The sequence below is a fragment of the Calcarisporiella thermophila genome (assembly GCF_041956535.1).
Source record: "Calcarisporiella thermophila strain CBS 279.70 unplaced genomic scaffold VTP21scaffold_6, whole genome shotgun sequence".
Lineage (NCBI taxonomy): Eukaryota > Fungi > Calcarisporiellomycota > Calcarisporiellomycetes > Calcarisporiellales > Calcarisporiellaceae > Calcarisporiella > Calcarisporiella thermophila.
Window position 1 is genome coordinate 183,854 of NW_027192196.1, and position 24,262 is coordinate 208,115.

The following is a 24,262-nucleotide window of genomic DNA, read 5'->3' on the forward strand; positions in this document are numbered from 1 at the left end:
TATATATATAAATACATTATATAGTTGGCTTTTTCTCATCTATATAATTTAAATAAGAATTAACATATTGAAATGAGAGTCGTGACATTTAGAATTTACCACATCATTGTATTACTCTGATGCCAGATCTCAAATTCAACAGATTTAATATGATTTGTTCGTATCCGCCTTTTTCAATTCCTTGCATCTATAGAGGAATTGAACTTTGTGGATACTTTTATCTCATCCTCCTAATCTCTATTCCTTGCGAAAATGAAACTAGAAAGTGAAAATAAAATGGTTTGATCTTTGTCCGGCCTTTACTGTGGGTGTCTAACGTTAAGATGATCACAAAGAATTCGGACAGTTGCTTGACGAGACAATGCCAAGTGGAAACTATTTAAACAACCTCTGCTTCTGCGCCTCGTTTGATAGAAAAGGCAAACCCGCGAAATGGAGCATATTAAATTGACTTGAATGTTATTGTAAAACCCAATAAAAAACACATACACACCAGAGTATATACATTAAAAATAAAAAACATAAAGAAAAAAGTATTTAAAAAAAGGGTTGCGTTGCTTTCCGACCATTAAGCTCTACTCTTTCCATTCTGAACACTTTTCACGAAGTGGCTGTGCTCTTCTCTGCCTTCTCTCCCGAAATACCTGGTATATCCTCGTTTTGGCAGCCTCTTCACCTTCTCTACTGCTGCTGGCACTAAATGTTGCCGGGGTTAAAGCGGCGGGGAGAGGTGGGCGGCGACCATCGCCTTCAGCTGGGGATTCCTTGGTCCGCTTGCGTGACGCAGGTGAGGGGGCGGCCGACGATTTAGGTGGAGGCGTAGAATCGAGGGAGTGCGATTTGATCTGCTCCCCTGGTTCAGTTATCTCCTGTTTGATGGATGTAGCCCTGGCTGCAATGGGGACTCCGGAATCTGGAGATGAAGTCGGGGTTGATATTGAAGCAGAACTTGAAGTTGGAGAATGCGCGGCGGATCGAACTCGAGCTCTCCAGTCCTCCATAGGGCGCATTTCTCTCTCCAGGGTGGGCAGAGTGCGCTCTCTAAGTCGCTCGAGACCGCGTCGCTGAAGAAACTCGTCAAAGCTATCAGATGGGCCTGGTGCAGAAGAAGCTACTACTGTAGGTTTTTTAGCCAGACTTGATGGACCCGATGGAGTAGTGCTGGGTGTGTTACGATTCGCTTTGGGGGTTATTTCGCCTTCACTCTCTTCGGATTTTACCTCCACTGTAACTCTCGGGTTGGGATTTTCCGCCTGTCTCCTTGCCTCTCTAAGAGCGAATGCCAATCTAGCAATTAGAAGGTCCCGTTTTTGCACTGCCTTCTCAAGTTTTCTCAGATTTTCTCTCATCTCCTTTTTACCTCCGTTGCCTACGCCGGCCGACATCGCCGAAGAGATCGACGATGACGAAGCAAAGGAAGACGGACGTCTAAATGTCGAATCTCGTAGCAGCAGCAACGCATCATCAAGCGGATCATTACCGGCGCCTTCAATGTCACTGATGGATACCTCTCGTAAAGCGTGAAGCAACTGATCAAGCAGAGACTCCCAGCACACTTGGTTTGAGAACAAAGGTTTTTGTCTCGGGGGTGTATTTCGTTGCAGTGGTACCGAGTTATGTTCTTTCCAACCTTTGGATATCTCCACTTGGTGCTCAATGATGAATTCCCATGTAGGTGTTAGTCGTTTGTTTGCCTCTGCCTGTGCCCGCGCAGCTACAGCATAGCTGCTCTGGCCTTGTTGAGTGCTCGTGGAAGACGGGATCGCGGAGGGTGGGGGAGTAAGCACTGGAGAGAAGCAGATTGCTAGAGCTTGAGGGGTCATCTTATTTTCCTCTCCCAAGGCACAAATTTCCCCGAAAAACTCGACAAGATATCCGAGTAAATCTAGGTGCGCAGGTGGGAGCAGCTTCCCTAACAGCACTATTGCCATTAACTTGGCTTCTTCTGGCATCTCGGAGGTGGAAAGACCAGCAAGCATATCGTAAAATTCGTGAGGAATTAAAGGGGTCGGTAGTGATGATATGTAGTGTTTGAGGAGAGCTGCAAGATTGTGCGGGTCTTCATCCGAGAGGTCATGAATACGGCCATAGGCTTTGGTGGGATCATCGTATATGGTCTTTAGATGGGCGACACGAGAAATAGATCCCGATAGCCTAAATATCCCTTGTGTATTTAAGGCTTATTTGAAGTAAATTAATTCTCAGTTCACAACGCACACTCGTAAATAGTCTAAAATTCGAATGATTACCTTTGGTCTGCTTCAGACACTTTACACACGCGTCAACCACTACGGGTATTCTTCTATTTCCTTCGACCTCCACGCCCGCATATTCCAACGATGCCACCAAATGGATTCCAAACACTCCGCGGCCAAACGGGAACGGCTCTGGCCCAACATCAAAATCATACCTCCTCTCGCCTTTTCCTTTCATTTTCTTCCCATTTCGTTGTCTTCCAAGGTTGCCTCCCAAGCGCCGTAACATGCGTCTCCCCCATGGTTTATCACGCGAATTTTGAGTAAAAGTGCGAGTAAGGGGGAGCAATCCGTAGGTAACAAGGAGGCCATTTAGCTGGGATAAAGGCTCTTCTGGCAGTGCTACATTATCTGTCTCGTCTTCTTCAAGATCGTCATCAGATTTATCAGAGGACTCATCCGCGGATGAAGTCGAGTCCAAATTCTGGGAATTGGATTTAGCTTGCTGAGAAGGCGCAGAAAAAGGTTGAAACCACCGCCAGGAAGGATTTGACGAAGTGGGAGTGGTAGAAAGAACGGTTGGGATTGGCTGCGCTGTCTGGCGGTAACGACTTCTACTCCTAAGAAGGTGCATTGGTTGCCCTGATTGTGCTAAACTTACTGGAGAATGACACGTTAAATCTAGGCAGCGAATAGGAAATGTCTATTCTCTATTTCAGTTATAAAAATAACTGAATGAAGCAGGGTGAATAGAGAAACAACGAAACACGAGAGTGCGCGGAACGTCAAAATGATATAAACAAAGGAGAAAGAAACGGTTTGCCCTAAAACACGTAAAGAATATAAAAAAAAATGGAAAAAGTCGTGTTTCAAGACTTGAGGCGCAGTCAATCAATCTCCAATTTTGTACGCGTTAAAAAAACAAATAATCGCGTCCCAAATAGACACTATATCGTTCTCATAGATTGCCCATTATGTACATAGAAGAACTCATCATTGAGGGCTTCAAGTCATATGCGGTGCGCACACACATTACAGGATGGGACCCTTCTTTTAATGCCATCACAGGGCTGAATGGATCCGGAAAATCGAACATACTTGATGCCATCTGTTTCGTATTAGGGATTACCAATTTATCACATGTAATTCTTAAGTCTTTATTGCTCATTTCATTATTCTTCTCCATTTCCTTTAGTGTGATGTCATAGCTTTTTGCCATTCATCTATGCTGTTTACTCCTTATTTAGCATCGAATATTAATTTTTTTTATTTATAGGTGCGAGCGTCAAATCTTCAGGATCTAATATACAAGCGTGGTCAAGCAGGAGTCAGTAAAGCCTCTGTGACCATTGTATTCAATAACGATGATCGAAGTAAGAGTCCTGTTGGATTTGAGCAATATAAACAAATCACAGTTACAAGACAGGTACATCTCCCTCATATATTGAATCGCTAGATTCCAATGATTCAATCTTTTAATCCCCATTATAATTAAGATTCTCATCGGCGGTCGCTGTAAATATATCGTTAATGGACACAATGCTCAGCAACAAGTCGTGCAAAATCTCTTCCAATCGGTGCAGCTTAATATCAACAATCCCCACTTTCTAATCATGCAGGGGCGCATCACTAAAGTTCTCAACATGAAACCACCGGAAATTCTGGGTATGATTGAGGAAGCTGCGGGAACAAAAATGTTTGAGGATAGAAAAAATAAAGCATTTGCAACTATGGCGAAAAAGGAGAAAAAAGTAGACGAAATTAACTCGGTATGACTTTACGATTGTATACATTTGTTTTCATAAGTGGTATTGATTTTTCTCCATTAGATTCTCACTGAAGAAATTGGGCCGAAGTTAGATAGGCTACGAGAGGAAAAGCGTGAATATCTCGATTATCAAAAGACTGAGAGCGAGATGGAACGATTAACGCGAATGGCAGTGGCCTACGAGTACAAGAAGAACGAAGTAATGACCTATTAAATTTATCCTGCATTGCTAGCTATATTTATTGTTGTAAATTTCCGGCAACAGGAAAAACTCAGTCGATCTGGTGCTGACTTTGAGGAGAAAAAAGAGCGCATTAAAGACTTGAAACGAGGGGTGGATCAGCTTCAGAGTGAGATAGTAAATATCGACAAAGAAATTAAAAGGATTAGTTTACGCAGAGAGAAGGTTGGGTTTATTTGGTCGAAATGAAGATAGTGCATGTGTGTTAATATTTTATATTTAGGAAATGGCTAACGGGGGTAAGCTCCAAGGGCTTGAGGATAATGCAAAGGAATTTTCCAAAGAGCTTGTTCGGATCAAAACGCAATGCGATTTGAAGGCTGGTACTATTGCAGATGAGATTAAGAACAAGGACACATTAATAGCTGCGCGCAAAGAGGTAATAACTACATCTGCCAGTTCTATGAGTATACTATTTATCAAAATACGATACTTTTAGATGGAGCAAGCTCTGAAGGAGAAAAAGAAACAATTTACCGTTCAGCAACAAAAGTACAATTCACTCAAGAGTACCCACGATCAAAAGGCTGCCGATCTGCGTAAATCTGAGGAATTACTTCAGACACTGACTACCGGTGTATCTGGAAAAGAAGGACACGAGAGCGGATATATGGAACAACTGCAAGGTTTGTAATGCTTAAATTTCTCCACGTTTTGAAAGTGTTAATTTTATTTCTAAAAAAATCAACAGAGGCGAGAAATGAGGCTAGTCATGCTCAAACCGAGATAGAACAGGCCAAGCTAATGATAAGTCATTTAAAGCGCGAATTAAAAGAGAAGGAGCCGCAAGCGATAAAGGCGACAAAGGAAAATAAAGGATTACTAGAGGATTTGGAACGTGCAAAACGAGTAGTGGAAGAGATGAAGGTAGGATGGATACTCAAGTTTATTATAACATATTTTGAAAAACGGCTATTAATTGTTTAGAAAAAACTGAGCAAAATCTCCTGGGAACCATCACAGGAGGAGGACTTGCTAAAGCGTAAAACTGCAGAGCAACAGGCAATTTCAGAGCTTTCGCAGGTATTATAATCACCCTTGTTAGAAACTCTCTTTAATGGACACTTAGATGTACTTTTTTTTAAAATGAAGAAATATGAAAAGGCCAACGCACAACTTTCTAATTTGGAATTCGTCTACTCCGACCCGACACCCAACTTTGATCGCCGCAAAGTTAAGGGATTAGTGGCACAACTTATTTCGATCGACAAGCAGAACGAAGAGAGCTCAACCGCGCTCGAGATCTCTGCAGGTGGACGCCTGTATAATGTGGTCGTCGAAAACGAGGTGGTTGGCTCTCAACTTCTCGAGCACGGGAAACTCAGACGACGTGTTACCATTATTCCGCTCAACAAGATCTCTTCCTTCCGTGCATCCGCTGAAAAGGTTGCAACCGTCAAGCGACTAGCTCCCGGGAAAGCCGACCTTGCGCTTCATCTTATTGGCTATGATAAGGAAGTCGAGGCGGCTATGGAATTCGTCTTTGGAAACGTGTTGATTTGTCGAGACGCCTCCACCGCGAAGCAGCTCACTTTTAACAAAGAGGTGAGGATGAAAAGCGTGACGTTGGACGGAGATGTGTACGACCCCTCCGGCACTCTGCAGGGTGGCTCGAGGCCAAGCTCTTCAGGACTGCTGCTCAAGGTGCAGGCGCTGAGACAAATTCGTGAAGAGCTTGACTCCCACCGGAGAGTGCTTGATGAGGTACAACGCGAGCTGGAAGCCTCGCAGGCGATTCGAATGGAGTACCACCGAGTGAAGAAGGAGGTAGATTTGAAAGTGCATGAAGTGAGCTTACTTGAGGCCAGATTGAGTAAAAGCTCGCATGCACAATTTGCGCAGCAAGTGGAGGAAATTCGTGCCGGGATAGCTGAACAAGAAGAGTTAATTGTCGATGCACAGAAGCGTGGAGAGGAAGCGAACAAGCGATGTAAAGCAATTGAGAAGGAGATGAAGGATTTCAAGAACAATAAGGATTCCAAGCTCAAAGAGCTACAGGTTTTATTTTTCAGATGACGCCGATGCCACCTGTGGTATATGCTAACGCGATACACCTTGTTATTTGTAGAAAAAAGTTAAAGCGACAAAACTTGAACTACAAAACGAAGCTCAACAAGTCAAGGATCTGCAACGAGATTTCCAAACACTTGAGCTTGAAGTTGGTATGTGTGTGAGGGCATTTTTGATGTCTGAGTGAGTTCTTATGTTAATTTTTCTTTATCTGACAGAGCAATTGGAAAAGGATTTGGAGCTAACCGGAACAGAAATCGAAAATGCTCAAGCTCAAATCGACCAGTACCAGCGAGAGGAGGCAGAAATGAAGATTAATATAAACGAGATCAAAGTGAGATTTTGCGCTAACACCATAACCTATTTCTGGAGTTGACTCATCCTATTTCCGTCTAGCAAAAATATGATGAAGCTTTGGCCCGACTGCAAAGCGAACGCGAGAAACTCACGGCCTTTGATGAGGAGCTCCGCGAGCTCGAGGCCACTGCAAAGCACAAGCACGCGGAGCTCACCGACTCTCAACTGGAAATCCAAAAGATCACTCATGAGCTAGAGCGGTTTCAGAAAGATCGCACCCAAGCGCAACAGGAAATACAACAGATGGAGCGTCAATATGATTGGATTGTCGACCAAAAGCAGCATTTCGGCCAGCCAGGAACTCCGTACGATTTCCGACATGTAGACATTGGGGGGTGCTATAAAATGCTGAAACAGCTGGAGGAGAAATACGACAGTATGCGCAAGAAAATCAACGTCAAGGTCATGAATATGATTGATAAGTATGTGGCCTGGAATATGTGTATGAATTCTTTGTGAACACTAACCGGATCTCTTATTTTTCCAGCGTGGAAAAAAAGGAGAGTTCCTTGAAGCAAATGCTGGCCACAGTACAAAAAGATAAGAAAAAAATCGAAGACACAATTGCATCTCTAGAGGATTACAAGAAAGAGGCTTTAGAACGAACCTGGGAGAAAGTGAACGCGTAAGTTTCTTGATGTCAAATGCCATCATCAGCATTGCTTTAATCAATTCGTTTTGACATTTGTGTTTGTTTTCAGAGATTTTGGTGCCATTTTCGGCGATTTACTCCCAGGAAACTCTGCTAAGCTACAACCACCCGAGGGACAAACGCTGCTGGAGGGACTGGAGGTTAAAGTGTGTCTAGGCGGGGTGTGGAAGCAGAGTTTAACCGAACTAAGTGGTGGCCAAAGGTAAAAAACAACGGACTGGAGCCCGACATGATATGCCAATATGCTAAACTCGTCACACCCCTTTCTCTAGATCCTTGATTGCCCTATCACTGATTCTCTCACTTCTCCAGTTCAAGCCGGCGCCTATGTATGTGCTTGATGAGGTGGATGCCGCCCTTGATCTCTCCCACACGCAGAACATCGGCAATCTGCTGCGCACTCGGTTTAGGGGTTCCCAGTTTATCGTGGTGTCACTCAAAGATGGGATGTTCAACAATGCAAACGTACTCTTCCGAACCCGATTCAGAGACGGGACTTCAGTCGTAGAAAGAATTGCGCAAAGGCAGGTCGAGCGAATTGCAGCCGGTGTAGGAAAAGAGAATCTGGACGGGAACCGGGTCACGAAGGGAAAGATGTCCAAACGTATTCGTACCCAAGCATGATAGCACCCATTATCTTAAACCCCCTTTTCTAATATATATCTTTAGTTTTGGCTGTTTCTTCTGTTTTCATTTGTTCTGTATCCTTTGAAGATGAATTTAATGTAAATTAGAGTCAACTTTTTTTTTCTCTTAAATCTATATAATCAATGATATCGTGTTCTATTTTAGCTTAAGAAGGTCTTTATCATTTTGTGGGTTGCTGTGTATGGGCGACACATACTTTGTATGGCGGCCTACCGCAACTACATGATTCAAACGGGACGACCAATAAGAGAATGTATGAGGATAGAATATGGAAATGGCCCTACTCACCCAACCGTTCTCCCACGCGAATCTCAACCGAAGTGAACGCTAGAGTTTTCCCCATTTTATCCACCTTTCCCAATATATTTAGCTCCTCGCCCTCCTTTGCTCCTGCAATATAACTCACATTTAAATCTGTGCTGACTCCAGTTGTGTAATAGCCCTTCGAAGATATAGCGAGAGAGCCTCCCACGTCAATAATGGTGGCAATGAGGCCCCCATGCACAGAGCCCAAACGATTCAAATGTTGTGGTGTAACTGGGAGCGTAGCCGTGATTTGCCCGTTGGCTGTATTCGCGAGCGTCATCTATCGTGAAAACTTTGAGAATCCATTGGTGGGATGAAAATATAGATGCGCAAAGTATTTACCCCACCGAGTGTTTGAGCGTCATGCCCACCTGAAGCTAGAAATGCTTGCCACACAGATTTGACAAAATTGAATCGATGTGCCATGGTTAATTTTACTGCAAAGATTAATTAGCTTATATTCAAAAGACCCTATAAATTCGCGCTTCTATTAGAAGTGTGGCTGACTGTGGCACGTGTATGGCAGGCTCTTTCGTTCACCACTCTTATTTATCTTGTTATTGTGTAAACTCGAAGTGTTAAGCGCTTGCTCTGATCCAATGCTGGGGTAGAAGTACCTTGAATCACTTTGACAAGCAAATTTATTACAGTAAATTTCAAGACGATATGCTCGAGACAACGGAGCGTTTAAAGAGAGCGAATGCAATATGGTTAAGAGGTTGCAAAATAGAAAGATTATAGCAAAACAAAGGAATGTATATCGCAAGCATCCTGTATTTGCTTGTTCCCATTTCTCTTTATAATCTATCTATTTTCACACCCTTCAGCCTACCTACTATAAAATTTCCCTTCCAAATCTCCCGCATTTGCACATCGAGCTCTCATCCCCTTTTATCCTCTCCATCGATAAGATAGCAAACGGGGCTATGCTATTGAAACATAGCACATCAACATAAAACACAAAAAAGTAAAACAATAATAATATCCATATTGAAGTGAGCTATACTAAGGGTCCAATCTAGTTGTACCAATGGCGATCACCGGGACGGTTAGATAATGAGAAAACGTTAGCCCCATTCAATTCTCAGCATTTAATACACGAATTTTGAGGGCGGCTTTATCAACACAGCTCAAGCCCTTAATTTAAGGGAAAAAAAAACAGCATAAGCCAGCCAGCGCCTCCTCTTTCTCCCCAGCTTTGCCACAAAGACCATTCTGAGTCTCCCAGCAAATCATGAATGCAGAAGAAAGCACAAGAGCTAAAACCGATGGGCCCCGCCGTTCTTCCTATTCCACAGAGAGGCGTGAAATTGTGAAAGAAACACTCCAAGCGAAAACCACCGAGACCGAAGAGGGGCTTAAGCAAATCAATCAGTACTTGCTCAAGAAAGAGATTGGGCGCGGTGCGTTCGGGACCGTGCACTTGGGAGTGGATACTAATACTCAGAAAGAATATGTACCCATTCTCTTTTATTTCGTGTCATCGCTATTATTATACATCTCATGGAATCCTTTTTATTTTTTAGGCAATTAAAGAGTTTAGTAAATCTCGCCTGCGAAAGAAGGATAAGTCAAGCTTTTTCCGCCGCCCAGCTCGTGGCGGTCGGGGGGGTCTGCGGGGGAGAGGCGGCAGAGCAATAGGCCGAGAGGAGATCTCCAATCAATGCAACGATCCTTTTGCACTGGTGCGAGGAGAAGTTGCTATTCTCAAAAAGCTGCATCATGAAAACGTTGTCGAACTGCTAGAGGTATTGGATGACCCGTCTGACGATTCACTCTATATGGGTAAGCTGAAAAATGCTAATTTTGCTTAAACGAAAACCGAAAAATAATAACCCTCCTCTCTCGTATTGCTGACAGTGTTTGAGATGTGCCATAAAGGCGCAATAATGGATGTGCAACCGGAGACAACCACTGAGCCATTCAAACCAGAGGTTGCCAGGGACTACTTTCGCCAGATGGTTTTAGGATTTGAATATTGTGAGTGCCTATATTCGAGTTACACTATACATATGGGGCCCATATTAATATATGTGTATGTTTTGGAATAGTACATGAGAACAACATAGTCCATAGAGGTATTTATTTAACACCCTCACAGAGTAGCATTAAGCATAATGTACTAATGGAATTTCCTTTCCTATTCAGATATTAAACCGGATAATCTTCTGTTGGATAATAACGGAGTGCTTAAGATCGTGGATTTCGGAGTATCGGAAATGTTTGTTCAGAACAATGACCGATTGACGAAATCAGCAGGCAGCCCTGCATTTATGGCGCCTGAGCTGTGCGTAGGTCGGTGTTTATCTGAAGTCAGCAGAATAATTATTTGCATATTCTTACAACCCGCACTTTTAATTTCTCAATAGCGAATCATGGCGAAATCTCTGGGAAAGCGGCTGATATTTGGTCCATGGGCATCACCCTCTACTGCATGGTCCTAGGCCGATTGCCGTTCACGAGCACCAACATTATTGAGCTGTATGAATCTATCCGCACAGCTCCCATCGATATCCCATCCTTGCTAGATCCGCAGTTACAGGACCTGCTTCGGCGTATCCTCGAGCGCGACCCGAATCAACGCATCTCACTACAGGAGATCCGCAACCATCCTTGGGTTACGGAGAATGGAACAAATCCTCTTACTTCGACCGAAGAGAACTGCAGTTTGATGGTAACAGAAGTAACGGAGGAAGAGCTCCGCTGTGCAATCAAGAGCATTGCCCATATCGTAACGGTGCTGAAAGCGGTGAGCAAGCTCCGGAGAGGAACGAGAAGCTCGTTCCATTCAAGGCAGAACTCGGCAGCATCCTCCAATGGAAGTGAGGTAGATCTCAGGACTGAGAACGGCGAAACGGAAAAAGAGGCTTTGGAGGGTAAGAGCTCAAAAACCATCCTTTCCTCCCAGAACCTCGTGACGTCGCCCCCTACCACCACATTGAGATCAGATCAAGACCCGCTTGAAGACATTACTCAGCTAGTATCTGAAGTGAAGATAGATAACAGAGCTGGGGGTGTAGACACTGAGCACTGAACCGCCCTGCCATCTGAAGTGTTCGCCTTCACTCTTTTTATTGGGTCTCTTCTCTTTTGCGTTTCCGCTCTCCCAACTGGAGGTTGATCTAGAGAGGTGTTTTCTTAATTTTCGTAAACTTATTTTTCTCATGTGTATCATGATTTTACCGTTTTTTTTACATTTCTTTTTTCACTTTCTCTCAGTCGTCGTTATTTTCGTTTATTTACATCTCTGAGAAAAGCCATAGTGCTTGGACTTCTTTAATAGCGGTATGATTCTATAGTTATTTATTGGTTCTATCATCGTGTTATTTCTGGGCAGTGAGATTTGAGCCACGGCCCCGGTTTTGTTATTTTGGATTGTGTTCGTCTCGAGAAAACTTCAGATATGCATAGCATTGCTGCAGTGTGCTAAAAGAGAAAATTAATAAACACGTCTCTTCATTATCCAGAGTCATGGCCGTAATATAATATAGGTCCGTCAAGTATTTTACGGGATAATTGCTTTTAAAGACAGAAGCGATCTTTAAATGCCTATATGGAAATACTTGCAAACGGATGAACCTTGGAGAGACTGCACAAGCAACAGTGCAGCCAGAAGACCTTGGGGTGCGCTTCGATGTAATAGTTTGATTAGAATTGGAAGCAATCCCCTAGAAATCTAGCGGTCACAGAAGATGGCACAGGTTTCCGTGGAATCTTCTTCGAGTTTAGGTTATATGATTCGATCATAATCGAGGATTTCAAAAAGCCCGGTTTGTCTAAGCAACCAGAAGCTAACTCTTCCATTATTTCCCTATCGCTACACGCATTTGTGCAAACACGGACTTAAAAAAAATAGCATCTGTTTTACGCTGGATATCTCTAATTATTTTCCTTTGCATTGCTTCTTTGCGCATACATTGCCGCAATGCAATGAGACATGGCTCCATTTGATATTATAGCGTCGAAGCCCGTCAGACAATCCAATCGCCGTTGTTCCTCAAAATTCTTGGTGACATTTAGTCCGCTGGTTGGGCTCTTTCTCTTTCTTTTACTCATTGCTGCAGTGGTCCCTACCTATCTTGCGTTTCGACGTCAGTCAGAACTGAATGAAACCAGCTTTTCATACGACATTAAAGAACATTTCCCAAACGATGACTTAATAGATCAGCATGAAATGGTCGCTAATCTGACCATTACCTCCGCAGATCTGGATAAAAGCACCATCAAACTGAAGGTATTGGCCAAAGAAGAGGGCGATGCTTTTAGTAACCTCACCGAACCATTTGCAAGAGAGTATAACGGAACCATCATATTGATCAATGGAGAGAGCATAGCTGTAAGCAACATGACTGGCATCATCGCCAAATACATTGAGCTTCCCTTTGATGAGGGTGATGCCGCCCTCTATCCATTTGATCGATGGCAAGCTACACTTCTTATTCTGGCAAAAACGGTCAACGGTAGCATTAGTCTTCCTCTCTCCCTTAACTTCAAGAGTATCATGCAGTCCTATCGGCTTTCGGTTGATATTGATCCAGATCCACTCCAGCTAGGCCACGCCTCGGACAAGTTTTTGTACCTTGTGACCTTCAATCTCGAGCAGACCTCCTTCGTGAAAGGCTTCAGCATTTTCGTGGGGGTGTTGATGTGGTTAATCACCCTATCGGCCGCAGCCATCTCCTACCAAATCATTGTCTATGGGCGAGAGGTAAGCCACTCTCACCTCCCTGTTTTATTCTAGAAGCCCACCCCTAAAACGTCTTGTTCCTCTCTGCCAGGTGAATCTAGGCGATGTTGCCGTCTCATCCACTCTTCTTTTCGCACTGCCCGAGGTACGCTCAACAATGCCCGGTATTCCCAAGGATGTTGGGCAGCACATTGATGTGCTCGGATTTATTTGGAACGAGGTCATCCTTTCGATCTCCGTGATCCTGACGTTTGCGATGTGGGCCTACCGAATACGAGATAAAAATTATATGGAGAGGGAGAGGCGCTATCTACTCGAAAGAGAAGCTTGTTTGGGCGGATAAGAAGCAAGCGGGGAAGCATTGCGGGGATCACATGCTCTCCCGGGTCGAGATCATCCGAGTGTGGCCATTCTTTTCATTATACAATGTACTGCATACTTTCTGTACCATTGCCCTATTTAAACTTTGTTTTTTTTTTCCTCTCACTTGCAAATAGAATATTATCTATTTCTATTACAACTGAATATGAAGGAAGAATAAGAGCGAATGGGGAATCTTTTCTACACAAGAAGAGGATTTTTTTTTACAAGGGGAGAGTCTACTGTGATCAGTCGGAAGGCTCGCGGCGAAGCCACCACTCGATGGCGGTAGAAAAGGCTGCGAAACCGGCACATCCCAGTCCTACCGCCTGAGGACCGGCTCTTGCCGCCAGAACCCCTCCAGTAAAGCAACCTGCCATTGCACCATTGTATAAGTCATTCTTGGCGCGATACTGAAAGAGAGGATTAATGCGGATGAGCGGAGATTCTCCGAGAGAAGAAAAGCGTAGGAACACTTACCGATTCTATAATACATTCAGTGCCTGAGAACACCGCTCCAATCACCGCAAAATTTTTGGCTGATGACCACGTCCGCCGCCCCATGTCGCGCAATGCAAGTTTTACTTGCTGCTTTGTGGATAAATCGGCGGTGGAAGTTTCAGGAGACATCGAGGGGCCACCATAGTCTAACGAGGCCATCAGTAGACCAAATGCACCACCAAGGAAGAAACCTATTAAGGACCATCGGTGACCGATGTGAGTACTAGGAAGCTTGGAGTGAGAGGAAGAAGGGAGTTAAGTGGTTACCTGCTACTCCACTGGCCACAAACTTGCCTGGGCACGATTCCATCACTGCTTGAACGGCCTCGACGCCTGGAGGCGGCTGTATCGGCTGGTTGGCATTGGGATCGATGTTGGTGGCAGTATTAAATGGTGATGCTGAATTCATTCTTTCTGTAATAGTAAGATCCAAAGCTATCGAGGTAGCCAGGTTGAGAGGATCAGTTAAACCTGTGACTGTTATTTCTGTGGTAAACAAGCCCATTGTTGCTTGGCTAAGGTAGTCGTGGAGGATGGATTTTCATTGGATATCTGCTGTTTTATGGCTTTAAATTAGAGCAGAGAGGTTCGATCTCGTATTAATGTGAATCCCTCTAAATATAGTTAATGCTAGAGGATTGAAATCCAGCTGTAGGTTCCGAGACTGACAACACTATTGAAACTGTTTTTATTATTCAATGGGTTACGGCACAGAACAATATTTCACGAGCAGAAGATTATATTACATATTGTGAATACATGCATGTCTTCATATGCACAAAGTACATCGGCAATAGCAAAGCAAGATACAGTAAATACAGATAGCAGAGCGTGCTATACATGCCTATCATTCCCGTATATTAGGGAGTAATCTGGCAAGGTTTGTCTAGGAGAAAACTACGTTCACTGTTCATATAAAACATAGGTGAAATATAAGACCTTACCTTCCTACCTTTCCTAATGAAGCTTGCGTTTTTTGAGTGCGTGATCACGCTCGTAGTGCTTTATAAACTTATTATCACTCTTGAAAGTTAAATCGCACTTAGGGCATTCGATTTTCTCACTATCTGAGGATCCCGATGAAGACTGTGAGGATTCCGGTAGCCCATCCATACAAAAGATTGAATATTTTGTATTGTAAAAGAAATGGCAAACATAACACAACATACCTGCGAGAGGATATTATCCATAACCATAATATCTAATATGAATTCTGGTAATACATCCCTACCCGTAACGTCCCTCCACCCATGATTATGGCGGCGAACAGATCCACTGACCGTTCTCTTGAATGTATAAATACTTTTATTTACCGGATCTATCAACCACCCTAGCTCTATGCCGGCTGGAAAATATTCATCTTTAAATTTTTTGGTAAGCACCGAAAGCTTTGATTCAAGAGTGAGATCCTCGACTTCAACGACAAAGGTTGGGCTAAAGGGCTGACCTTGAAAGGACAGTAGTTGTTCTTGAGTTAGAGCGCGATATGTTTCCTTTGGTATAAAAGCGATATCAGGCGCCCTGATGGTTCTTCCTCCTGCCGTAGTAAGATTGAAGCCCCCCTGCGAAGCAGTAATAGCCCCATTCTGCTTACTATGGATGTTCCAATTGCCGAGCTGTCTTCCAATCTCAGCGACGGCACCTTCTATATAAACGGGTGTTTGCGATACGGGGATGAGTTTTCCGCTCGAGTCTAGCTCGAAATGGATGATCGGAATATCGCTGATTCCGAGGTGGTGGGTTTTGAGCCAGTCGTTGATTGCTTCAAATTCCCTAACGGTATAAATGCGATCTGGTTGGTAATCGAAAGTTGAATTGTCAGACGAGAGCATTTTTCATATTACTTGATATTGAGATGGGATGGATGTATATATATAACAAGAAGGTCGATTCACTGTATAACCATGCGCCAGTAATCTACGAATCGGCCTTGAGATCGGATCACCCAAATGCAATTAGCAACCGGCGGAGTGCCCAAGAGAATCTGAATAAAATTGCCTTGAAAGGAGATGCATCGGACCCAAGATGCCCGGCTTTGTAAGGAAATGAATTTCCGTCGACAGCTACACTACATCAATGCCAGGAACACCTGAAATTGTTTATCATGACAAAACCTTTATTGCGGTATACAAGTCATCCTACCAAGATTCCCATTTAGACATATATGGATAACGCATAAGTGACTGCGAAACTGGGCCATGACTTCAGGGGGGATTCAAACTTACACCAGGGTGAAGACTGGCAGCCAGCCACTGGCCAAGAGCACGAATCTATTCTAAATTCTTGTTCGACCCATTGGCCGAACTCCGTTCTTAATATATGAAACTCTAAATAGAAGCGGCTCCATTGAGAGCCAGAGAAACTTTTATCCCCTGACTAGCTCTGCAGAGGAAAACCTAACGACAACCCTAGCACGATGGCCCAGCAGCCGGCCTGCTCGGCCGCGGGCGCGTGATGAGATTGGCCCTGCAACCTATCCCTGACGTGATCCAAGTCCCATAGGGGAGCCGGCAACCCTAACTCAATGCCCTCTTTTCCTAACCTGCAATTTTACCTTAAATAAACGCGCCGATTAGTCATGGAGCAACCTTAAACGGAGAGGGGTGGCCTAAGCTTGAAAATCGAAATTCCTGTTCAGGGCGAGCCAGCCAAGACGAGCCGTGCCTCTCGGGCATCCGATGTGCTACGGACGCGAAGAAGCAGAGAACCAAGGTTCTCCATCGCGTGCAAACCCAAAAAATTCCCAACACAGAGAAAGTTTATCGCAAGCACAAGGGCCGATTTCGAGTAGCACGGCAGAGATGAAGTCTAAAGATTATCTTTCTCCCAGAACATCTGGTCTAATCTCTTTATTATTATTATCGTCAGCATTAGGGGGCGAGGGTAATATACAGAAAACAGTAGGGGGAGTGAGAGCAGCAGTCGGAATAGCAGTTGGAGTTATTATAAAATGATAGAGGGGGGATGATTGGCTCCCCGGATAATATACATAAACAATCGTTTTTCCGTGTGATTCTGCCAGCTTGAGAAAATAGAAGCACAAAAAAGAAGATCGAGCCATCTAAGCCTGCCGTTAGAAAGATAGAGAGAAGAAGATGGAAAATAGAAAATATTACAATCTAAACGTCTAACAGTTGAAATAAAGTCCAGGATATCGTTCCGCATCCGCGGGATGCATTACGGGGTGCACGTGCTGAAATACGGGGGGATGCTGTTGCGGGAAGCTGGTGAGCAGCAGATTGCCGGCCGGCGGGTGCGAGGGAGGCGTGTGCAAATAGGCGGGGGCGTGTTCGTACCCCTGGGCGTCATGCACAAGGGCCGGGTGGCTGCCCCTCATCACCCTGAGGACGCCGGGATGGGGATGGCCGGGGTGCTGATGCCCGCTGCCGTTCACGTACACCCCCGGCGGCGGCCGAGCATTCCCGGGCGGCCCGGCCTGGCCGCCTCCCTGCGGGATCGCCGGGTGAGTTTCCCGGATGTTGGAGGCTTGGGGTTGGGGGTGCGGCTGGAGAGGGGGCTGAGGTTGGAGGTGCGGGTGCGGGTGCGGGTGCGGGTGCGGGTGGGGGCGGGGTTGCGACTGGGGGGGCGGCTGCGAGGAGCCGATGGAGATTCCCGGCTGCGAGTGCGGATGCTGGAGGTGCGGCGGTTGCAATGATGGGTGGTGAATGGGATAGGGGGGCATGGGCCCATGCATCCAAGGCGGATAGTATGGGGAGAAGGCCTGGGACATGACGATGCTGGGGGGCTCGCACGAGGCGGCAAAGGGAGAATGGGGGATGGGGTAGGGCGGCGCAGGCACCGCCTCCAGGGGGTATCCTATGGATGTCGGCAGCGGCGTGAGGGGGACTGCGTCGCTGTGCTGGATCAGCTTTGGGCTCGACTGCTTGGGGATGCTTGTGCGTAGCCCTAGGGGAGGGGAGAAGAGGTTGGAATCACAATCTCGAACCGAATCCATGCTTGGGCCTAGCTTACGTTTATCCTCGCGCTGCCGCCGGGCCACCGTCTTCTTGCGCTCCTTCCGCGGCGAGTTTACGCACGTGTCGGAGAGCCCCAGCCGGATGCACCGCTGGCACGGCCTGCCCTCATCGCACTTCTTGCAGGCCTTCTGGCAATGCACTAGCAAACCAAACCGCACATTGAATCCTCGTAAATCAAAAATCACATCACGGGGGGACCTTACCGCATGCATTCTTCACCTGCTGCCGCTTGGGCTTGGCGGGGATGCCATTGAGGGGGCTGAGGATGGATTGCTCATGCGCGGGTGACAGCGAGGGCTGCGATTGCGGGGAATGCGGCAGCATGTGGGGGGGAATGTCGTGAGGGGGATGGCGGGGGAATGGATTGGCGGACATGGTGCGGGGGGAGGGGAGAGGGCGCGGGGCGGCGAAGGGCAAAGTCGGCTGAATCGCGGGATGGGGGGGATTGGAGACGCTTGCCGTGGGTTAGTCAGTGGCCGCGCTGAGGAAGAGACTAGAGAAAGGCTACGGAAGATAGTGTGAAGGGGCGTGTGAGTACAATAAATGGTGGGCCAACCGAAGCGTGTTGTTTTTTATGTAAGCGGACAAAACGTAGACTTCGACCGAAGTTAGTTCAAGCCCCGGACAACCTTAACCTTAATTTGCGCAATCGCGCAATGGGTTAATCAGAAAGCGGCAAAATGTGAGCTGGAGGGGGGAGAACGGCGCCGGGCTGATCGAGTCAAGGCTCGATCGAGCTGGAGCCGGTTGCGCAGGCCCTCGCCCGCGCTTCGGCTGAGGCCCTGGGCCAACACCGCGGCCTGCAGGGTTCCGCAGCCGCACAAGGTTGGGCAATCCGCCGTCAGCCTTCCCCTCTTAAGCCCGCCCTCGCCATTTTCAAGCTGTCAAGCGCTGTTAGGTTGTGTAAGTTTCGCAGCGTCTGAAAGGCCAGAAACTGCGTGCTCGCCAACTCTACGAGCCACACCCTTTTTTTCCACCTTTTCCTGTTTCTTTGCGCTTTAGTCATCATCCGCGCCAGAGTGGGCCTCCATTCCCCAGCTGGGGATTACGCTTGCATGGAGCGATGCTCCATGGCAACCGCATGACGGGAGGCATTGTGTTTTCTGGACACGTTCGCCTTTCTGTGAGGTGTCTTTTTTATCCCCCCAAGCGGGCTCCCCTCCCTCGCCATTCTCGGCGGGTCATCCTTTATTCTTCTCATGGCAAACTGGGATATGACGGGAAGGGGCAAGCGTGCGCGAAAAATCGGGGAGGCCTTTTTCCGTTATGCGTCATCTTGTGTAGTTGTGACTGCGGATTTTTGTTTTCACTTCGAATTCGTCGGACTCTCCTCATTCTCACGATAGATAAACATAGGTGAAGCAGAGGGGGACGACGAACCACCATTCCACTGACACGTCCAAAAAGTAACCCAATTCTTCTTGTGGCGGTTGTCCATTCTGTGTACTTTCTTTTCTGAGCCCGCATGTCTCTAGAATTATAGATATCCCATTCCGTTACTTGACGATGCCTTCTCCTGTCGACGATCAAGTCTTAGCATCCGCGCCGGCGGCGGCGGAACAAGCGGCATCGGAACAGAGCCCCGCGCAGAATGGCGAGGCTGCATCCCAGGAACCCGTGGCCGTCGAGCCCCAGTTCCAGCTGACGATCAAACTTCCCCGCAATTCCGGCAAGATTCAAGTGATTGTACGTGTGCCCCCCCCCCCCTCCTCCGGATTCCGGTGGAGTCAACGCTCCCCCCCCCCCCCATTGAGGCATGGACTAATCTCTGGTTTGGACAGGTGAGCCCGCATGAGATTATCCACGAGGTACGACAGCTCGTGATGGAATCGCCCGAGGCCTTCATGTACTCTTGCTTCTATCTCGCATTCGAGGGCAAGCGCCTGAATGACTTTATCGAGCTAGGCGATGTGGAGGGCCTGACTCCCGAGAGTGAATTGGATCTGATCGAGGGTACATTTTGGACGTTCACAGTGTTGCAAGGTGGCCCATGCTCTAATGCGTGTCTGCTCCATTGTGTCTTTAGATCTCTACACAGAGCGCGAGGCTCGTATCCACGTCAATCGCTTGCGTGATGTGCTCTCTGGCCCCGTCAAGAACACCCCCAGCTCGCTAGGTGTGCACTCTGGCGTGTCTTTTCTTGGGACAATCACAAGTGCCGCTGCTGACGACGCCACCGAAGAGAAGCCTCCCAGCGAGGGAAAGCCCGGCAAGCCGACGGCATTCGCAGACTACCAATTCGACGCGGCTCCCTCGCTGTCAAGATTTGTGCCCGAAGGGTTTGAGCATCGTCCTGTGACATGCCTGAGAAGCTTGGCCGTCTCGGGGTGGAACCCGCCTCCTCACCCTCGTCGCCTCCGTGGTACGTGCACTTGAGTCTCTTGGTCCAGAGCCAGTGGAAGCACCCATGGCCTTCCTTGCTGTGCTGTTTCTGACACTTCGCTTCCCCTTTAGGTGATTTAATGTATCTATCGGTGGTCACCCTGGAAGGCGAAAATCTCCAGATCACCTCCTCCGCTCACGGCTTCTTCGTGAACCGTTCCTCCCGCACACAATTCGACCCGAACCCCCGCAAACCCACCCCCCCTACCCACTCCCTCATCACCCTCTTGCAAGAAATCTCCCCTCAATTCGCCTCCCAATTCCGTAAACTCCAAGACATGATCGGCCGCTCGCAGATCCACGAGGCCCTGCCCATCCCGTACCCCGCGAACTCCTGGCTCGTCAAGTCATGGCCCCATACCTACGATGCTGGGCGGCCAGCAGAGGCCTATCTGGTGTTCGGCGTGGAGTCCGCCGATTCGCTCCGGGACTGGAACGATGAGCTACAGACGCACCGCGAACTCCCCCGCAACACCCTCCAGGAGCGCGTCTTGCGCGACCGAATGCTGCACAAGGTGCACGCCGATTTCGGCGAGGCCGCGGTCAAGGGCTCCCTTGGGGTGGTCCACGGGGAGATCATCCCGCTGAATCCCCTTGAGCCGCGTCCCTGTCACATGTATGTACACAATAGCATTTTCTACAGCAAAGCAATGGACGCCCGCGGCATCTATGAAAGCTTGGGCGGCGATGAGGCCGCACACGTCGCGGCCGGCAAGGATCTTGCCGGGGTGCGCGGCATCAATCAGGCGGACGTCCCTGGCCTGTGCACCCTCGGCCAGGTGATCGTGGACTACAAGGGCGAGCGGATTGTCGCCCAGAGTATCGTGCCGGGCATCTTCCGCCAGCAGGAGGAGAGCACCGTGGTGTACGGGAGTGTGGAGGGGGGAGACGTGGTGTCCGACCCGGCCTTCCACGAGCTGGTGGGCAAAGTGGCTCGACAGCTGCGACTGGCCGAACACGCGGTCGGAGACGTACGCCTCTACACCTCCCATGACGTGAAGGGGCTGTTGGGCGCGGATGGGCGGAAATACTTGCTCGACCTGTGCCGCATGTGCCCGGTGGACATCGAGTTCCTGGAAGAGGTGGACAATAAGGCCAAGGGCGAGAATGGGGACGCTAAAGAGGATGGAAACGAGGGCGACAAGAAGGAGAAGATTCCTTACCCTCACAGGCTTACCTTCCTGCGACCCGAGCTGTTGGAGCTCTTCTGGGAGCACCGCCTGCGAGCCTGGGTCAAGGAAAAGGCCTTGGCCAAGCAAAAGGTAGGCGTTACTCTCCTCCACCGTTTTATGGGCAGATTTAAGAATAGAGTCGTTGAATGGGGTCTACATTTCTTCTAGGAGGCAAAGGCCGAGTCTGAGGACCAGAGCAACCAGGGCGAAAAGGAGGCACCGCAGGAGAAGCCTGAGGATTCCGCCAGCGAGCAGCAGCCGGGTGACGGAAAGGAGGAGAAGGAGCAAGCCGAGGGCCGAGAAGCGGAGGGCGACGACAAGGCCAACGACGTCGAAGAAATCGATACCTCCGAGTTTGACCTCAGCTTCAACCCTGATGCATTCCTCCCCTATGCCCACAAAGAGAGCAGCCATGATGAGGAGACGCGCCAGCAAGAAGAGGTCGTGCGCCAGGCTTCTCGGTTCTTGCGTGAGACCATCATCCCGGGCATTATTGTTGATTTCGCGTCCCATGTGGTCTCTCCCCTGGATGGAAGCCAGCTCACCCGGACGCTCCATCGCCGGGGCATTAACATCCGCTACCTCGGAAGGATCGCATCGCTGGCGGAGAGCGTGAAAGAGCATCGCTTGGACTACATCGTGGAGCTTCTGGTCCACGAGATGATCATCCGCGCCTGCAAGCGGATCATCCGCAAACTGTTGCGCGACGTGCCGACCACCGAGACCGCCCACTGCGTGGCCCACTTTTTCAACTGCTTGGTTGGTACCGGCTACAACCCCACCCCTGCTCCCCCCACCGCCTCCTCCTTCGACTACGCACAACTCACCCCGGCCGCTCTCCAAGAGGAGATCCGCTTCGAGGTGCAGCGCCGCTTCCGGTACTCTCTGCCCGCCGACTTCATGGCGCGGGTGCGCAAGGTCCCCTTGCTGAGAGAGGTCTGCTTGCGAGTTGGCGTGCAGCTCGAAGCCCGCGACTACTGCTTCGAGCCGGTGCAGCACGAATCCGACGAAGACGCCGCCCCCGTTGCCCCTGAGTCTGGCCGCAATGGTCACAAAAAGGGCAAGAAGGCGCCGGCCGAGAAGAAAACCAAGCGGCCGCGCGTGACCACCTTCCTCCCCGAGGACGTGGTCGCATTGGTTCCCGTGGTCAAGGACTCCTCTCCCCGCAGCCAGTTTGCGGAGGAGTCCTTCGAGACGGGACGGCTCGCCCTCGCCCAAGGCCAACGCCAGCTGGGTGTGGAGCTGCTGCACGAGTCCTTGGCGCTGCACGAGCAGTGCTACGGGTTTGTGCACCCGGAGACGGCCCGGTGCTATGGATCCCTGGCGATGATCTACTACCAGTCGGAGGAGCGCGAGCTTGCCCTCGAGCTGCAGCGCAAGTCCGTCGTGGTTCTTGAGCGCACCTGTGGCGTCGACGCCCCCGAGACGATCCACGCCTACCTGAATCTCTCGCTCTTCGAGCACGCCGCCGGTAGAACCCGCCTGGCCCTACGTTACCTGAGACACGCCATGAAGTACTGGGAGATCGTTTACGGAAGCGGGCACCCCGACTCCGCCACCGCCGACAATAACGTGGCGGTGATGCTCCAGCACCTCCGCGAGTTCACACTCAGCTGCCGCTTCTTTGAGCGCGCCTGTGCCGTCCAAGAGTCCATCTTCGGTAAGGACCACGTCCTCACCGCATCCGGCAACCACTTGCTTGCCAAATCGTATGCCCTCACCGGCGATTTCAAGAAAGCGCTGGCGGTGGAGAAGCAGGCGTACAACATCTTCAAGGAGCGGCTCGGCGACGAGGATCCCCGCACCCGGGAGAGCGAGATCTGGCTGAAGGAGCTGACCACGAACGCGGTCTACGCGGCCAAGATGGCCCTGGACCAGCAGAAGCAGGCGGAAACACGGCTGCATGCGTCTCCGAACGCGGGCGCCGTGGGCAGAAAGGTGTCGCCCTCGGGCGCCGTCAAGGACGGATACGGCGCCAAGGGCAATCTGCCCATCGATGAGCTGCTGGCCTACATTGGCGAGGGCTCCTCGTCCTCCGCCGGAGGGAAAAAGAAAAAATCCACCGCCAGCAAGAGCAAGAAGAAGAGCCAGAGAAAGTAGGAGCTTCCCCCCTCCTCCCCCCTGGCACCCACCACCCTCTTCTAAACCGCTGCCATCTATCCCCGCCAATTCGTATACATAGACACAAAAAAAAAATAGGCTAACTCCTTCTATTTCTTGGGACTTGTCTACTATTTTGGATCATGGAAATAAAATATAGATTTTTCTAAGGCCCATCCCATTCTATTGTCATTCTAGGGTTTGAATGGGCTCGCTCGATCCAGCATAATTTGGCGTGGAATCCCGTTAAGGATCATATTAAATATTTGAAGGGAAAACAAAAGGATTGTTCGAATTTTTCACAAACGTCTTTGTAAGCTGAGCAAGCTTCATGGGTACTCATTTCGAGAATGAATAGCATTCCAGGCCATAGCCTAGCATCGACGGTTTCAATGGCCGCTTCGATCTCAGTCATCCCATACAAGGGAAACTTAGGCTGGGCAATGGAGAAGATGCGCTTGATGGAATTCAGGGCAGATTACTCCCATGACCCAAGCAACACTCAACTTGAATTCATGAAATGCGTGTGTTTACTATTCCAGCAGACTAACCAGATTATGAATGGGCTGGAATGCAGTTGGTCCGAATCGCAAAGTTGGCTTGGTAGGTTGTAGGCCCTTATCGACCACAGCAATGCGAATTTCAGTTCTAAAAAGGATAAATTCCATTGGACTCTTCAACCGGCCGACGCATGGCTCATGAAATAGATATATATGGTAGGGGACTGGATACCTCGCAGATGTCTTGTGATATCTTGATGCCTCTCCGTGACAAAAAAAAATATAAAGCTCACTTGCAGCGCTGCTATGAATAAAAGGGGGCAGCTGCCCACACTAGCTGGACTACATCCCGTTACATGAATGTACTCTAGTCCCATTGCTGACGCTAAGTACGCCGACTATATTA

At 48.4% G+C, this 24,262-nt stretch overlaps 11 protein-coding genes across 11 annotated transcripts; 5 read left to right on the forward strand and 6 right to left on the reverse strand.

Annotated features, from left to right (window-relative positions):
• Positions 1 to 575: 575 nt before the first annotated feature.
• VTP21DRAFT_9776 (uncharacterized protein) lies at positions 576 to 2,829 on the reverse strand (the record flags this gene model as incomplete). Its single annotated transcript, XM_069400759.1, has 2 exons — positions 576 to 2,179; positions 2,250 to 2,829. The coding sequence occupies 2 exons, from the start codon at positions 2,827 to 2,829 to the stop codon at positions 576 to 578; spliced, it is 2,184 nt and encodes a 727-aa protein (XP_069253502.1).
• Positions 2,830 to 3,169: 340 nt separating this feature from the next.
• On the forward strand, positions 3,170 to 7,847 carry VTP21DRAFT_9777 (uncharacterized protein; the record flags this gene model as incomplete). The annotated part of the gene is made up of 16 exons (XM_069400760.1): positions 3,170 to 3,337; positions 3,472 to 3,621; positions 3,692 to 3,964; positions 4,025 to 4,162; positions 4,229 to 4,369; positions 4,428 to 4,583; positions 4,644 to 4,830; positions 4,896 to 5,071; positions 5,132 to 5,227; positions 5,297 to 6,202; positions 6,273 to 6,366; positions 6,433 to 6,548; positions 6,611 to 6,993; positions 7,059 to 7,196; positions 7,273 to 7,425; positions 7,496 to 7,847. The coding sequence occupies 16 exons, from the start codon at positions 3,170 to 3,172 to the stop codon at positions 7,845 to 7,847; spliced, it is 3,627 nt and encodes a 1,208-aa protein (XP_069253503.1).
• A 159-nt stretch (positions 7,848 to 8,006) lies between these two features.
• On the reverse strand, positions 8,007 to 8,603 carry VTP21DRAFT_9778 (uncharacterized protein; the record flags this gene model as incomplete). The annotated part of the gene is made up of 3 exons (XM_069400761.1): positions 8,007 to 8,089; positions 8,160 to 8,457; positions 8,520 to 8,603. 3 exons carry the CDS (start codon positions 8,601 to 8,603, stop codon positions 8,007 to 8,009), a joined length of 465 nt encoding a protein of 154 aa, XP_069253504.1.
• An 808-nt stretch (positions 8,604 to 9,411) lies between these two features.
• On the forward strand, positions 9,412 to 11,211 carry VTP21DRAFT_9779 (uncharacterized protein; the record flags this gene model as incomplete). Its single annotated transcript, XM_069400762.1, has 6 exons — positions 9,412 to 9,633; positions 9,704 to 9,962; positions 10,038 to 10,157; positions 10,229 to 10,255; positions 10,326 to 10,472; positions 10,547 to 11,211. The coding sequence occupies 6 exons, from the start codon at positions 9,412 to 9,414 to the stop codon at positions 11,209 to 11,211; spliced, it is 1,440 nt and encodes a 479-aa protein (XP_069253505.1).
• Positions 11,212 to 12,114: 903 nt separating this feature from the next.
• VTP21DRAFT_9780 (uncharacterized protein) lies at positions 12,115 to 13,207 on the forward strand (the record flags this gene model as incomplete). Its single annotated transcript, XM_069400764.1, has 2 exons — positions 12,115 to 12,885; positions 12,956 to 13,207. The coding sequence occupies 2 exons, from the start codon at positions 12,115 to 12,117 to the stop codon at positions 13,205 to 13,207; spliced, it is 1,023 nt and encodes a 340-aa protein (XP_069253506.1).
• Positions 13,208 to 13,472: 265 nt separating this feature from the next.
• Positions 13,473 to 14,230, reverse strand: VTP21DRAFT_9781 (uncharacterized protein; the record flags this gene model as incomplete). The annotated part of the gene is made up of 3 exons (XM_069400765.1): positions 13,473 to 13,637; positions 13,705 to 13,916; positions 13,993 to 14,230. The coding sequence occupies 3 exons, from the start codon at positions 14,228 to 14,230 to the stop codon at positions 13,473 to 13,475; spliced, it is 615 nt and encodes a 204-aa protein (XP_069253507.1).
• A 452-nt stretch (positions 14,231 to 14,682) lies between these two features.
• VTP21DRAFT_9782 (uncharacterized protein) lies at positions 14,683 to 15,557 on the reverse strand (the record flags this gene model as incomplete). Its single annotated transcript, XM_069400766.1, has 2 exons — positions 14,683 to 14,811; positions 14,895 to 15,557. The coding sequence occupies 2 exons, from the start codon at positions 15,555 to 15,557 to the stop codon at positions 14,683 to 14,685; spliced, it is 792 nt and encodes a 263-aa protein (XP_069253508.1).
• Positions 15,558 to 16,540: 983 nt separating this feature from the next.
• VTP21DRAFT_9783 (uncharacterized protein) lies at positions 16,541 to 16,786 on the reverse strand (the record flags this gene model as incomplete). The annotated part of the gene is made up of 1 exon (XM_069400767.1): positions 16,541 to 16,786. The coding sequence occupies one exon, from the start codon at positions 16,784 to 16,786 to the stop codon at positions 16,541 to 16,543; it is 246 nt and encodes an 81-aa protein (XP_069253509.1).
• A 66-nt stretch (positions 16,787 to 16,852) lies between these two features.
• VTP21DRAFT_9784 (uncharacterized protein) lies at positions 16,853 to 18,077 on the reverse strand (the record flags this gene model as incomplete). The annotated part of the gene is made up of 3 exons (XM_069400768.1): positions 16,853 to 17,631; positions 17,698 to 17,841; positions 17,906 to 18,077. 3 exons carry the CDS (start codon positions 18,075 to 18,077, stop codon positions 16,853 to 16,855), a joined length of 1,095 nt encoding a protein of 364 aa, XP_069253510.1.
• A 168-nt stretch (positions 18,078 to 18,245) lies between these two features.
• VTP21DRAFT_9785 (uncharacterized protein) lies at positions 18,246 to 18,787 on the forward strand (the record flags this gene model as incomplete). Its single annotated transcript, XM_069400769.1, has 3 exons — positions 18,246 to 18,309; positions 18,429 to 18,605; positions 18,705 to 18,787. 3 exons carry the CDS (start codon positions 18,246 to 18,248, stop codon positions 18,785 to 18,787), a joined length of 324 nt encoding a protein of 107 aa, XP_069253511.1.
• A 421-nt stretch (positions 18,788 to 19,208) lies between these two features.
• VTP21DRAFT_9786 (uncharacterized protein) lies at positions 19,209 to 23,356 on the forward strand (the record flags this gene model as incomplete). The annotated part of the gene is made up of 5 exons (XM_069400770.1): positions 19,209 to 19,388; positions 19,484 to 19,655; positions 19,729 to 20,064; positions 20,157 to 21,346; positions 21,425 to 23,356. 5 exons carry the CDS (start codon positions 19,209 to 19,211, stop codon positions 23,354 to 23,356), a joined length of 3,810 nt encoding a protein of 1,269 aa, XP_069253512.1.
• Positions 23,357 to 24,262: the final 906 nt, after the last annotated feature.